At 47.2% G+C, this 13,747-nt stretch overlaps 1 protein-coding gene and 1 long non-coding RNA gene across 8 annotated transcripts in view; one reads left to right on the forward strand and one right to left on the reverse strand.

The window, feature by feature from the left end:
* GBF1 (golgi brefeldin A resistant guanine nucleotide exchange factor 1) overlaps positions 1–13,747 on the reverse strand; it is a 148,403-nt gene that overhangs the window by 19,123 nt on the left and 115,533 nt on the right. For 2 of the 7 annotated variants that reach the window (XM_017851711.1, XM_017851708.1), the window contains exons 5-18: positions 12,955–13,073; positions 12,378–12,486; positions 11,810–11,870; positions 10,678–10,732; positions 9,886–9,960; positions 6,101–6,248; positions 5,558–5,781; positions 4,851–5,019; positions 3,894–4,105; positions 3,155–3,253; positions 2,361–2,555; positions 1,933–2,122; positions 1,208–1,348; positions 806–894 (exon numbers count right to left, since the gene is read on the reverse strand). In XM_017851711.1, the coding sequence (XP_017707200.1) occupies positions 806–894; positions 1,208–1,348; positions 1,933–2,122; positions 2,361–2,555; positions 3,155–3,253; positions 3,894–4,105; positions 4,851–5,019; positions 5,558–5,781; positions 6,101–6,248; positions 9,886–9,960; positions 10,678–10,732; positions 11,810–11,870; positions 12,378–12,486; positions 12,955–13,073 (1,886 nt within the window). The remainder of the gene's footprint in view (positions 1–805; positions 895–1,207; positions 1,349–1,932; positions 2,123–2,360; positions 2,556–3,154; positions 3,254–3,893; positions 4,106–4,850; positions 5,020–5,557; positions 5,782–6,100; positions 6,249–9,885; positions 9,961–10,677; positions 10,733–11,809; positions 11,871–12,377; positions 12,487–12,954; positions 13,074–13,747) is intronic. The other 5 variants (XM_017851715.1, XM_017851713.1, XM_017851714.1 and 2 more) reach the window with 3 other exon arrangements.
* Positions 4,108–13,042, forward strand: LOC108515101 (uncharacterized). The gene is made up of 3 exons (XR_001881420.1): positions 4,108–4,200; positions 10,886–10,956; positions 12,961–13,042. It is a non-coding gene; the product is annotated as an uncharacterized LOC108515101 (long non-coding RNA).

A 13,747-nucleotide genomic window follows, 5' to 3' on the forward strand; every position in this document is an offset into this window, starting at 1 on the left:
CGAGCTACTGTGCCCGGCCAGAAAGGGTTAGGTTTTCTTTGTGTTAAGAAACCCAAAGTACAGGCCAGGTACGGTGGCTCACGCCTGTAATCCCAGCACTTTGGAATGCCGAGGCGGGTGGATCATGAGGTCAGGAGATGGAGACCATCCTGGCTAATACGGTGAAACCCTGTCTCTACTAAAAATACAAAAAATTAGCTGGGTGTGGTGGCACGCACTTGTAGTCCTAGCTACTTGGGAGGCTGAGGAAGGAGAATTGCTTGAACCTGGGAGGTGGAAGTCGCAGTGAGCTGAGATCGCACCACTGCACTCCAGCCTGGACAACAGAGACTCCATCTGGAAAACAAAACAAAACAAAACAAAACAAAAAAAAAAACAGGAAACCCAAAGTACAAACAGTGATTTGAACATTGCTATTCGAACCTTACTAAAGCACCAGAATAAATATCAATTCCCCTTTATTGCCAACCATCATGCTAGGGCTGGAGATGACCAGTAACCTTCAATGACTCACAGGACACCAACTCTCAAGGCTCCTGTCACTGCCACTAGTGACACTTGGTTCTCAATTGGTATAGCATTTGCCCAGGGGCATACACAGGGTATGCTCAACTACATAGCTTAGGATTAAGGGAAGGGCTTCAAATGGGAGTTGCTGAAGTCCCAACAAGCCCAAAGGCTGGCCTCAGGAAGCTGTACAATGAGGTGCTAGACTCTCCTTCATCTTCACCCTCTGAGATGGAAATCCTACAACAATGGACACCCAGAAAGAGGTGGACAGAGGTTGGGGAATATATGTATGTACCTTCTTTTTGTTTTTAATTTCAATTAGTTCCCGTGGATCTGGCAGGAGACAGGAAAATCGAGGTGGCTTCCGGGCAAACTTTTTGTCAGCTAGGAGTAGGAAGAAGAGAGGGGAAAAATCTGTAAGATCTTTTTTTACCCAGATAAGGACTTTTGGAAGGTCACCAATATACTCCCTAGTTTCAAGGAGGAGCCTCAGAAATCTTATCATCACCAGTCTTCCACTTCCCTGGAAGTCCTATCAACTGAGGGTCCATATGTTTGCTTCCCTCTCTCTCAGTCGGAAGGCAAGGCGAGCTACCAAGGCTTGCTTAGTTACTATCCTAGGTGTCTGCTCCCTCCCTCTGCTCTCCACCAGGCCCTCCAGGTGAGGAGCTTAGGGTCATGGACACCCAGTACCCACCCCCAGAGTCACCAGCTTCCTCCAGATCACTGCATCCTGGTCTCCCATGTTCTGGTGGCAGCCGCCCTCCACCTGGCAGATGCAGGCCTGGGATGTCTGAGGCCATACCTACAGCTTTCCCATCGCTGGCTGCTCTCTCAGCTGGTAAGAGAGAAGAAGATACGCGAAGACTTACAGGGTATGAAGCCAAGCAGAGCTGCAGGAGAGGTCAAATCCAAAGCCCAGAAGACCTGCATGGTTCCCGCACAGGGCGCCAGCCCTGACCAGGACAAACCCAAGCCAAAACAAGTAGTCCCTGTCCCAGCCAAGGATTAGATTCTCTAATTTAATGAAGAGATTACCTACTCATTTTCCCTGATCTTCTGTAACCTCAAATTTCAAGGGGGGAGCTAGAGAAGACTAATTAGAGTGGAGGCAGGTATTGGGGATGAGGGATGGTGGGGCCTGGAGCTTTCAGAGACAGAAATCCCATATTCTTTAAACTCTGTTCTCTTGCCATAAAGAAAAATAGTTCTGTAAAAAGCCAAAGTGGGGAGGAGGAAAAAGGGAGAAGGCTATGAGTTCTGCTAATCTGCCTGACTGGCCTGTGATTTAAACCGCCAAAGCCCAGAAACAGAATTGGGAGCATCCCAGGGGAAGTGATCTAAGGACAGCAGAAAGGACTCAGAGTAGAGAAGGGATAAGCATAGAACCCTGGGTTCATCAAAGAAAAAAATGCCTCTCACTATTGCTAGCTTCTCGGGTGCCATCTACTATCTCACAGCTTGGTCTGGCTGTCTCCTTCTTCTCTTGCTGGGTGAGGCTGTTGAGGACTTTGGCCTGGCAGTGGGCCTCGGTGCTGTCAATCACTGTCAATAGGGCATCAAGAGATAGTAGGTGTGTTGTATAGAGTTGACCAGACACAGGGAAGGCATTCTGGAAGGTAAACAGATCCATTAGACTCATAGTTAGGAGAACACTTTACACTTTGATCATTTTCTAAAAATTTCCAAAACCTCTTCTAACTTGTACATTGCCTTTAGAAAACACCTTTCTTCTTTCTGTTTCCCAGCTCTCAAGTGTTCCCCTCTCTGTATGTAGCATCCTCACTACCACCAGGGAGATTTCCTTTATAATGCCTTTTTTCTAGAGGCCAGTTAATAGTGTTCAGCACCTTGGACAGCAGCTTTGTGAGGTCCTCAAAGAGGTTGGAACAGTAGTAGTCACAATCATAGTTGATGTAGAGCTCTGTGACAAAGCTGGGGATGCGCCAGAGCTGCACAATGGCCTCCAGTGCCATCTCCTTCATCTCGTAAGGCATCTTGGGGTTCTCCACAGTGATGATCTCCATAAGCTTTTTAATGTACATCTGGCAATAATCCAGTAATTGCCATTTGGGTGGGGAAAGGATTCAAGATAGGAAGAGAAAAAATTAGACAGGAAAAACATTAAACAGGATGCAGAAGCCTGGCCGAGAGGCATGTATTAAGAGACACCCAAAGGTATTCTATCCCCTAAATATATCTCTTCTTTGGCCTCCATGTTGGGGGATAAGGCCTGGCTCTCTACCACATACCTGGTTCCAGAAAAGTTGCCTCTTGCCCTTTGTGCTCTCTATGTGAACATGACCTGGTCCTATTTAGAGTTCCTTTTAGCAATTTAGTGACAATGCTGGCTTGACTTACCTGCCTGTGTTGCAGAGTAACTGCTGGGCAGAAGAGCTGTTCCCACTCATGGTGAGGTTATCTGGCAGTTCTCATATTTGGGGTCAGCCAGTTTCCTTTAGTCTCCTTTTAACTTTTCCGCAAAAGAGGCCAGCTGATTGAACCTAACTCCAGAGGCTAAAAGCACTCTCCTATAGGAATTCCCTAAATCCTACCTCTGTAGCATGATAGAGCTGGTCCCACTGAAGATGCCATATATTTCCCTATTTTTTTTCCCCTTTTCTTCCCACGTCAAGAAACTCACCTCCATTTGGAACTTGAGGTGCTCCCGCATGCTCTCAAACAGTAGGAAGCATACTCGCAGGGAAGCAGCATAAAGGTTCAGTCGCTCTATGCTGAGTAGCTGGAGATCAGAGTAGGGTAGGCCATGAGTTGTTTTTTTTTATTTTGTTTTGTTTTGTTTTTGAGGCGGAGTTTCACTCTGTCGCCCACGCTGGAGTGTGGTAGCGTGATCTCAGCTCACTGCAACCTCTGCCTCCTGGGTTCAAGATATTCTCCTTCCTCAGTCTCCCGAGTAGCTGGGATTACAGGCACACGTCACCACGCCCAGCTAATTTGGTATTTTTAGTAGAGACTGGGTTTTACCACTTTGGTCAGGCTGGTCTTGATCTCCTGACCTCGTGATCTGCCTGCCTTTGCTTCCAAAGTGCTGGGATTACAAATGTGAGCCACTGTGCCCAGCCCGGCTGTGAGGTTTCTGAAGCTGACTATGGCTCAACCAAGAGAGGCAGGAGAGGCAAACTGAGTGTAGGTGTCACTGAGGTCCAGTGCTTCCAGGGAACTCTACATCTAGCCATTCCTATATTTCTCTCTGGCTGCCAGAGTCCCTGAGGAACTACTGAAACCCTCTTACTAAACCTACAGGCCAACTGGGAGGGAGATGCTTTCCTAGGTCCTATAATCTTTGCGTAATCAGCCAGACCTCTCTGTGTTCCCCTGGCCCTTGAAAGAGGCTCTGAGACCCTCTAGCAATCTTGTCTTACCTGGAATAAATGGCGGCACATCTCATCCTTGATGAGGCCCAAGAGGGTCTGGCACTGGGCTACAGGGGCTGACTCAAGGGCCACTGTCAGCAAATGCAGTCCCATGTGAATCATAACCTCTGAGTTATGGCGGTCGTGTGGATTGGTGAGGGAGATGAGGAATCGGAAGAGCTCGCGGATGCAGGGAAGACCATAGGGGACCAAAGCTGTGCCTGGGGAAGGCCAGGAGGAGAGTGAGACTGCTATAAAACAACTAGTCCACTAGCTTTGCCTAGCCTGCTCTGCATTACACAAGGCAATTTAAAAGGTAAGTGATTCTCTTTGAGAAAAAGGGCTGGGCATGATGGCTCATGCCTGTAATCCTAGTGTTTTGGTAGGCTAAGATGGGAGGATTGTTTGAGACCAGGAGTTTGAGACCAGCCCAGGCAACATAGAGAGACCCCATCTCTACAAAAGATTTTTTAAAAGGAGTCAAGTGCAGTGATACATGCCTGTAGTCTCAAATACTTGGGAGGCTGAGGTAGGAGGATTGCTTGAACTCAGGAAGTTGAGGCTACAGTGAGCTGTGATTGTGCCACTGCAGCACTCCAGCCTGGGCAACAGGGGGGAAAAAAAAAAGGAAAAGGATTTTTTTTTTTCCCCCTGGGGAGGTGAGGGAACTAGTCTACTTCTGGAGCAAATCAGAATTGATGATCCTACCTTTCTGTTAAAAGTCCTAAACTTTTTATTCTTCCTTCTTGCTTTCTATCGCCCCTCAAACTTCCTTCCTATAGTATAAGTTAGGGAAGGGCTCCATCCATGCCAACAGTCTTATGGCTTAACTCCATTTCCTGACTAGAAAATAGCCTAGAACTTGCAGCAACAGGCAGTAGTCCAATATCTTGGTCTAAGATGGTCTAGGCAGATTAGTAGGTAGGATTGGGGAGGTGAATTGGCAGAGCCTGCCAGAGTACCCACCTTCTTTCTGGGAGGACTGTGTAAAGCGCACGCCCCGGGGATTGACGTAATCCATGTCATGGACAGAGGCAGAGTCAGAGTGGTCAGCAGGGGATGTGCACTCCTCTAACACTTCAGGGATGGACTCCACAGATGCTGACTGGGACTTTTCCACATGGGTCCCTTCCTGCTATGACCAGTAGCAGGGAGATAGGGGAAGAGGGATGAGGCAAGGGCAATTTGGAACTTACTCCCCTGAAGTACCTGTCTTCCAAGCTGTCTCTAATGGGCTACAGATGTAGGGCCAGCTCAGTGGTTTATGAATCACTGCAAGATGGCTCAGGCAGGAGTATGATGAAGGACTCAGAAAAACATCTCCTGAGGCTTCATTGACCTATAGTAACTAGAACCTTAGAGACACAGAGGCTCTCACAGGCTTAGAATTTCGATCATTACCTTCCAGAAAAAGCTATGGCCAGCTCCTTCCCTTTTGTCAAGTACTACCTGTATGTGTAACTTGATAAATCTCATGAGCTACCTCTCACAGTGAGTCATGCTGTGGGTTTTCTAGGCAGCACAACCAATTCTGAGAAGCAGGAAAGATCAGAGCTTCTTTTGAAGCTACCCCAAGCTTCTTTTGAGCCAAGTCCTGCATAAAGGATCCAAAGGACCAAGCCAGTTCCCACAGTGGAATACTGAAGAGGGACATTTAAAAATCAAAGTCATACCTGGAGGTCAGATTGCTCGGGAACACCTAGCTCACTGCTCCCAGGCTCTGTAGCTGTGCTGTACCCTGGAGAGCCAGGTTGCTCTAGATCAGTAAGGTCTTCCTTGGAAGTGGTTTGGGAGGAGAATTCCAGGCCACTGTCTGTAGAGGGACTGACCACTGCTGAGGCAGCTTCTGAACTTGCAGAGGAGATGGGAGTGGGCACATCAATGAAGGGCATACCGCCTGCCAAGAAAAGTACGTGATACTTGTAGGAGAAGAAAGAGGCTGTGGGCAAAACAAACCCTCCATGGTACTAGGGTCTCTGTTTCCCGGACTACATGCTTATCTTTGCATATATTGGTCTCTAAAGTTGTCAGAGAACAACCTTAAGTCGCTGCAGAGTTGCTGAATGGTCACAGTCTGATTTGACCCGGAGTTTCCCTTTTTGTTCTCAGCACCAAAACCAAAGCCCCTCAGTTGCTTAGTCTTCAATTTCAAAATCCCTAAGAGAGAAAGGAGCTCTTCTTCTCTCTAATCAGAGGAAGCAGTCCAGGGCACTCACCAGTGAGGTTAGATGATAAGGTGGTTCCATTGGAAGTTGGCAGCTCTGAACCTGGTGTGACTTTGGTCATATGGCGTGGGGGCCGAGGGGATCTCTTCTGTTTCTTCCACTTGGATGAATCACTCATGCCTCCTGCTCTCATTTTCAGCTGGGAATATCATACCCCATTAGCACTGGTATTCAAACTAAGACACTATCCCTATTAATCTCCCTTCATTTAGTCCTACTGATCTCTAGAAAACAAGCTATATCTTGTTTTCTAGATACAGAAATATCTGTGCTAAAGTAAGACTCTAGACCATCAGTTCACATTCCCACTCTTCTAACTTGGCTTCTACATTTACCACTTCATAGGTTGGCATGGCAGCCTCCATGTAAAAGGTGACATTCTGTTTCTGGGCTGGTCATTGGTAGGGTCAGCCCTCACACTTATCACTCTGCTTCTCTGGGTCCTGAGTATTACATTAAGCAGGAAATCCTGAATCCTATGGATGATGCACGACCCTCTTGCAGAAAGTGTAAGGGCAGGGTCTCCTTTGCCCCGACACTCAGATCTACAGGTGCATGGTCTCCTGGCTTTCCTCCTCAGCTAGCTTGTAAAGCAGCCTTCTACTCGTAGTTTTATCCAACTATGAGAGCCTATTCCTTCCTGTCCCAGCTTTCTTATTGCTTATGAACTGGGCCTAAACCATAAACAATATATATATATATATATATATACAATATGTTTTTTTTTTTTTTTTTTTTTTTGAGACGCAGTCTAACTTTGTCACCCAGGCTGGGGTTGTATGGCACAATCTCAGCTCACTGCAACCTCCTGCCTTGGGTTCAAGTGATTCTCCCTGCCTCAGCCTCCCGAGTAAATGGGATTACAGGTGTGGACCACCACGCCTGGATAATTTTTGTATTTTCAGTAGAGTCAGGGTTTCACCATGTTGGCCAGGCTGGTCTCTAACTCCTGACCTTAGGTGATCTGCCTGCCCTGGCCTCCCAAAGTGCTGGGATTACAGGTGTGAGCCACCGCACCCAGCGAACATACCTCTTACTCTCTGGAATTTCTGTATCAGACTGGTCAAAAGCTCATTCCTTGGAGTTAAGGAAGGAATGGCCTCCCAGTTTATTTGTGGAGTTCAAGATAGAAGGTCATGTAATGCTGCTGCTGTGCTCTCTGCTGCTCCCAATTTGTTATATCAATGAGACCACCTGTCCCTCTCACTATTGGTCTTTCCAGATGCAGTTTTATGTTGTCAGATGGTAAGGCCACTGATTCGTTGACTCCTTGTTCTGTTCCACTACCCTCTTGCTGTATTTCTGTTCTTCCTATAGCTTCCTTTTAGTGGCAAGGGACAATCTCTGTCACCTGTTGACTACTCCCTAGGATCTGTGTTTTTATGTATTTCCTCCATTCTAAGTTCAAAGTTACTTTGTTTAGGCCCATTTTTTTTTTTGTTGTTGTTGTTTTTTTGAGATGGAGTCTCACTCTGTGGTCCTGGCTGGAGTGCAGTGGCACAATCTCGGCTCACTGCAAGCTCCGCCTCCCGGGTTCACACCATCCTCCTGCCTCAGCCTCCCGAGTAGCTGGGACTACAGGCGCCTGCCACCAAGCCTGGCTAATTTTTTTTTGTATTTTTAGTAGAGACGGGGTTTCACTGTGTTAGCCAGGATGGTCTCGATCTCCTGACCTCGTGATCCGCCCGCCTCGGCCTCCCAAAGTGCTGGGATTACAGGCGTGAGTCACCGTGCCCGGCCCCATTTTGTTTTTTAAGTCTTGATGTTTTCTCAGTTGGGTGTGAACTCAGTCCCTCTACAGAATCATTCTAAACTATTCCTAGACTGATAGACCATTCCTGGATTGGACCATTCCAACGACAATGGCAATGGCAACGCTATTCCAGAAACCATTAGAATGACTCTAAAGAGAGTAGAAGCACTTTTTCTCTCTGCCTCTTCCTAAAGGCTGAATATGTCCTATTATCCATGGCCTGTTCAATTGCTTTTGTTAGGGATAGACTCCATTCCTCAAGCCCCCCAAGCTCTCAGAACCTGGGTAATCTTTGATTCCTTGCTTAGAAAACACATACTTCTTCCATTCCTACCCATAGCTCCTTCCAATAAAGAAGAGGCTGAAGAGCTGAGCCCTTGCTTCCCCCAGCTCTTAGTAACATAGCAACAGCCTCATATTGGATTTATACTTCTAGATAATCCATCTCCAAAATGCCTGCAGTCATAGGCCTAGAATTGAGCTTCAGGCATACTGAGCACTATAGCTAAGCAGGAAGCAAAAGGATCCTCTCCCCAGGAACCACTGGAGCTCAACTGGATCAAGTTCATAGTAAAAAATGTTATGGGAGAAGAGCCCGCCAAATATGCAAAAGGGCAAGAGGCCAAGAGATCAATGAGGGACCTCCTGGCTCTATTGGCAGTTATCATTGAGCTCCCAAAAGAACTAAGGACTGGATCTACTTTTATGAGGTAGACTTTCTCTCCAGGAGGCTGCCCCATTTCAGGGACTCCAGGCAATCCTACTTTCGCTGAGAAGCCAGTCAGTCATTGAGATTCGTCCCCATATGAGGATCAGTTTTTCACATTTCCTTCTCTATCTTCTGCAAAGCTTGCTCCAACCTGATTATTTCAATGAGTGTTCTAGTGTTCTCAGCCTCCTAGCTGGAGTAGGGGCCAAGAGGCTGCCAGTTCTCACAAATGCCTCACCCCTTGTAAGGTATAGTTGTTCTCCTTTTCCTAAGGTCTGAAGGTGTGGGGTGGGCAGTAGGTATTCATGGAACTCTACACCACCTTAACTGTATGACTCTGTATTCCAAAGGACAGTGTAAGCTTTACAAAAAAGGAGCAGGTCCCAGGTTAATAATCATGGCAACATGCTGGATAGCCACTAATGAGAGCTGCAGCTTGAGACTATGCAAGCACACAAATGAAATGACACAACGCATTCAAAGAGAACATGGGCCAATGGACTATCTAGCTAGGTGTACATACACAGAGTTTTTTATTTTCAGTGACCCGTATGTCCACAACCACACCTTCAGCATGCACACTCTTGTGATGGATAGCCCAGACAGTTCACACCTCCTTCTCTCTCCTTTCTTCCTAAGGCAGGTATATGCAGATTAGGGTAATCTTTAGCTTGGATCCCTCCCCTAAGCTACCCTACACCTTGACTTTTAGAGGACAGAGGGATCTTCGCAGATCCCAAAGTATTCCCAGTGTCCTGGGCTATCCTGGCACCTGGCTTCTTTCCATCAATCTAGAGTTCTAATCCTTGGAATGACCTCTTTAATGATAACCAAGAAAAAAAAAAAAAGATCCCAACTGGATGGACTACTCTTTCCCTCCAAACCCAGTCCAGGTGTCCAGATAGAGCTGAGGACTGTGCTTAAGCTCTCTATGCCAGCTCTGAGACAACGAGAAGGAGAAGGGGGAAGGGTCTTGCTTGAAGGTCCCTCACAGTTTCCCCAGAAATGGTAGATCTTAAGCCTCCCCACAAGGTAACAGCAGACCCCAAGCTTTCTAGGCTAACTATGTGATGTTCAAGTCTTCCTTCTCCTGTCTCCAGGCAACCAGATGCCCAGGAGAATTCCCAACACTGCAAAGCTACAATCACATGCAATTCTTCCAAAGCCGTGCTGTGTTACTAGGGAAGGGTAAATTGTGCTCTATACAATGGAAATGAGACCCAGGTGTTACATATACAAAATAAACATTTAAAGAAATAAAAAGGGGAAGGGAGAGAGAGGGAGAGAGACCTTGAGGTTCTTAAAGAGTAGTACCCTCTCTAACTGGTTCAGGGCTTTGGTCTGCTCCCCACTACTTAGCTCCAGTTTGTTGAGGAGACATGGAGATATCTGCGAAAGACAGGCAAACGCACGATTTAAACAGAGTGAAATAAACTCAGACACACACCAACAGGGCACAGGGCAGGAATGGGGATGGATGGCAGGGGAGAGGAGAAGGGCAGGTGCATGCACCACACAACTAAGGGTCATCTCCATAGGTAAGACCTCTTAGGGCTGCAAGCAGAATCCTCATCAGAGGCCTGTGAAGTCCAGGGCTTCAGTTCAAGATAGAAAGAAGCCATTCTTTTGACCACCATTCTTCTCCTAGCAGTTTAAGAACCCTTCGGTTCTTAAATGTCTGGAGTCAAGCTTGACTAATTTCTTCAATACAGACTAGCACAATCAAGAGCCCAGTCTAATTCAGCATTGAGGTAGGATTTGGGACACAGCCTCTCTAGGCCTTCTACCTGCGGATAAGGCTAAATCTTGAGGGGATGCAGGACTTTCATCTTTGTCAACAGACATTTTTAGCCAAGACTGATGGGTACCATGCAGTCTCCATGAAGAACTGGCTCACCAGCTGACACGGTGGTTCAAAGACAGGCCAGAGTGGAAAAGCTGGGGAAGGGATATATCTGGGAGATAATATATTTCTCACTAAAGGAGTGAGAGCTACTTCTAGATTCCAAGCAAAGCATATCTTTGCAAAGCAAGGTTACCCCAAGGCATTGAAGTTGGGAGATTAAGGTTTGGATGAGGGACAGCAGATCAGCTCTCAGGTCATACCTTCTTCATGTTGGTCCCCACATAGTTCTTGGGTTCTTCTTTAAACTGAGGTAACCTATAAGATAGAGAATCCATCAACTGTCATTAGGGATAATGACAAATGTCCCCCTCCATGCCAGCCATAAACCAAAGGTGCTCTGAGCCAGACCATGCCCTGTGTCTTAGAAAAGGCTACAAAAGAGAAGCAGACTAATTTCATCCTTTTCAGAGCTTCATCAAAGAGCCACAGGAATCGGGGAATGTGTGACATGGACAAAAGGAGGTAGTCGTGAGAGCAAGGTAAGTGCCCTTGGGGTGTGGAGGCTCTTTTTATCCTGAGACTGATTCCTTCCTGCTTATATTCACTTCGCAAATACTGCTGCCAAGAGATGGGGGGAGGGCAGTCTATCAAAACCCTAGGAGAGCAGGCAAAAGGGAAGAATTAACAGGCAGGTTGAAGTTTTGAAACCAGTAAATTTGAGCCTGAGGAGTAAAAAATTCTTTGTAGCAGGGTCCAAGGGCAGTCTAGTCTGTAGATAATAAGGATTATTATCTATAGATCTGAGAGCAAAAAGAAATCCCAGAGGAAGGTTTGAAGCCATTGCCTCAGCTCTTCTGTCTGTTGAAAGGAGGTGCAGGAAACAGGCCTAGTATGAAAAGGCCTCCTAGGCCCTAGGCTAAGGGCCTTACCTAAGGGTAACCAACCATCTTGGTTTGCCTGGGTCTGAGAGGGGTTTGCCAGGACGCAGAACTTTTAGTGCTGAAATCAGGACAGTCCCGGGCAAATCACAATTGCTGGTCACCCTAACCTTGGCCCTCTCCCACAGAAATCAGGATCCCTTGAGTTTGGCTTCCTCTCTGGGTTCCCTTTCCCAGCTGCTACCTCCACAGAAACAAACACAAATTTGGGAAGCATAATGAGGTCTGCTGGCCTATACTAAATAACCCTCTGCCTCCACCTGAGGCCAAATCAGCTCCCTCCTCCTTCTCCCTTGCTCAGTAACCCTGGGCCCAGAGAACTACCCCCAATCCATAATCCCAGTGGCCTCTGATGTGGCTGTGGGTTTGGCCAGGTCCCTGACGTGGCTGTGTGGAAGCAGGCAGACTCAAGAGGCCTGGGCAGCCGGGCTGAAGCAAACAGCAGCAGGTTTACCTTGTGAAGAGCAGCTGCACCATGTCTACGAGAGTGTGCTCTGCGGATTTTCTCAATAACTCTGCACAGGCAAAAACAAATAACACAGGTGTCATTACTTGCTGTGCTATTATCAAGAGGGTTCTCAGAGCAGACTCCCCTCCAAACCCTGTTTACCAAGGATTATGCCAAACTTATTAAAACCAGCTCCAGCTCAGCCTGGCAGCCATAACTTTACTGGCCCACTAGGTGGCACTACTGAGTCAGGGAAAAAAGGGGAGGGATAGATGTGTTCTGGGGGGTTTGTAGGTTGGTGTCAATCCCAGAAACCCCAAGAGAGGGTGATTTGGTGCCTGGGCTAAGTCAATCTGGGATCCATCCCAACTCCTGCCCTGGCATAATGGGCTGAGGTCTCTACTCTAGCTTCATAATATTCAAGTACAGAGATTTCTTCTAGACCCCTATGATTGCATGAGATAGATGATGGAGAAGTCCTGAATTTTCCATCTCTCTGGGAAGATAGCCTCCTGTATTCATACTCAGACACTGGCCCCAGAAATGGTGAAGGGGCTAATATCCAAGCACCTACCACTGAGCCTCATTTCAAAGCAGATCCGGAAGCAAGACTGCATAATCTCACACACAGATTCATTTGTTAGGTGGGCACCCACTGGGGTTAGCAGCAGAGTCCGTAGAACCTATCAGGAAGAAAAAGGAATTACTGTGATAAACAAGGTACTGAGAGGTACTCGAGGGTAAGAGAGAGTGGTTAGCAAGAATGCTGACCTCACCTCAGCTTGGTAGAGAGGTCTCCAAGGAGCTCGTCCTGGGAATTGTTTCTTCACTTTTTATGACCCTGACATATTTCAGAACTCATTCCAGCCCTAGCCCGTGAGCCCAAGAGATGGATGGCACAAATACAGTCTGCCAGAGGTACAAGTGTATTTAAGGCTTCTGGTATTTGATATCACTTCATATAAAGCTTTTACTGATTTTCCTTGGAAAAAGCTTTTACTTTGGGTACCCCAGCTGCTTGTTTGGAAACAAAGTAGCTCCCTTAAGCCCCAGTGAAGTCAAAACACAGCTTCATGCTGTGGGCAGAGTAAGTAGAGTCCGCGGCACCAGCCCCTGGCCATTAGTCTAATTGCTATTTCCCTCTCCCTTACCTGAAGGATTTTCATCAGGACAACTTCATCACTGGCAGGATCTGTGCCCACAAAACGAGCATGGGTGACAGCATCTGCCATGTTCTCCATGCCCTCTGCTGTGCCCTCATGGGTGGGATCTGCTCCAGCAAAAAAGGAAAGATTAAGTGATGTGGAGAGGAGAGAGAGAAAAGGTAAGGCAGCCTGTCTAGCTTTGAGAGAGTTTTTCCTCTCCAGTTCCCTAACCCACGACTCCTTGAGCTACATGAGAATTGCCCACAACTGAATTTTTTTTTTTTTTGAGACAGAGTCTCGCTTTGTCGACCAGGCTGGAGTGCAATGACGTGATCTCAGCTCACTGCAACCTCTGCATCTTGGGTTCAAGCGATTTTCCTGCCTTAGCCTCTCGAGTAGCTGGTGTTACAGGTGCCCGTCACCACACCCAGCTAATTTTTTTGTACTTTTAGTAGAGATGGGGTTTTGCCATGTTGGCCAGGCTGGTCTCAAACTCATGACCTCAGGTGATCCACCCGCCTAGGTCTCCCAAAGTGCTGGGATTACAGGTGTGAGCCACTGTGCCCGGCCCCATAACTGGTTTTAACAAGCTCCTCAACACAAAATCTACTGGGTAAAACTGGTTCTCAATTGCTGGGCCCACACCAAAAAGTTTTGATTTTGTATGCCCAGAGTGGGGCCTGAGAATTTGTATTTCTAACAAGACCCCAGTTGAAGTTAAACACCGCCGAGCAGGGGACCATACTCTGGGAATCACTAGTATAAGTCTACTAATTTCATAGAGGAGGGGCCTGGAAAT

This window comes from Rhinopithecus bieti, unplaced genomic scaffold, assembly GCF_001698545.2.
Source record: "Rhinopithecus bieti isolate Rb0 unplaced genomic scaffold, ASM169854v2 scaffold_31787, whole genome shotgun sequence".
In the NCBI taxonomy this organism is placed as follows: domain Eukaryota; kingdom Metazoa; phylum Chordata; class Mammalia; order Primates; family Cercopithecidae; genus Rhinopithecus; species Rhinopithecus bieti.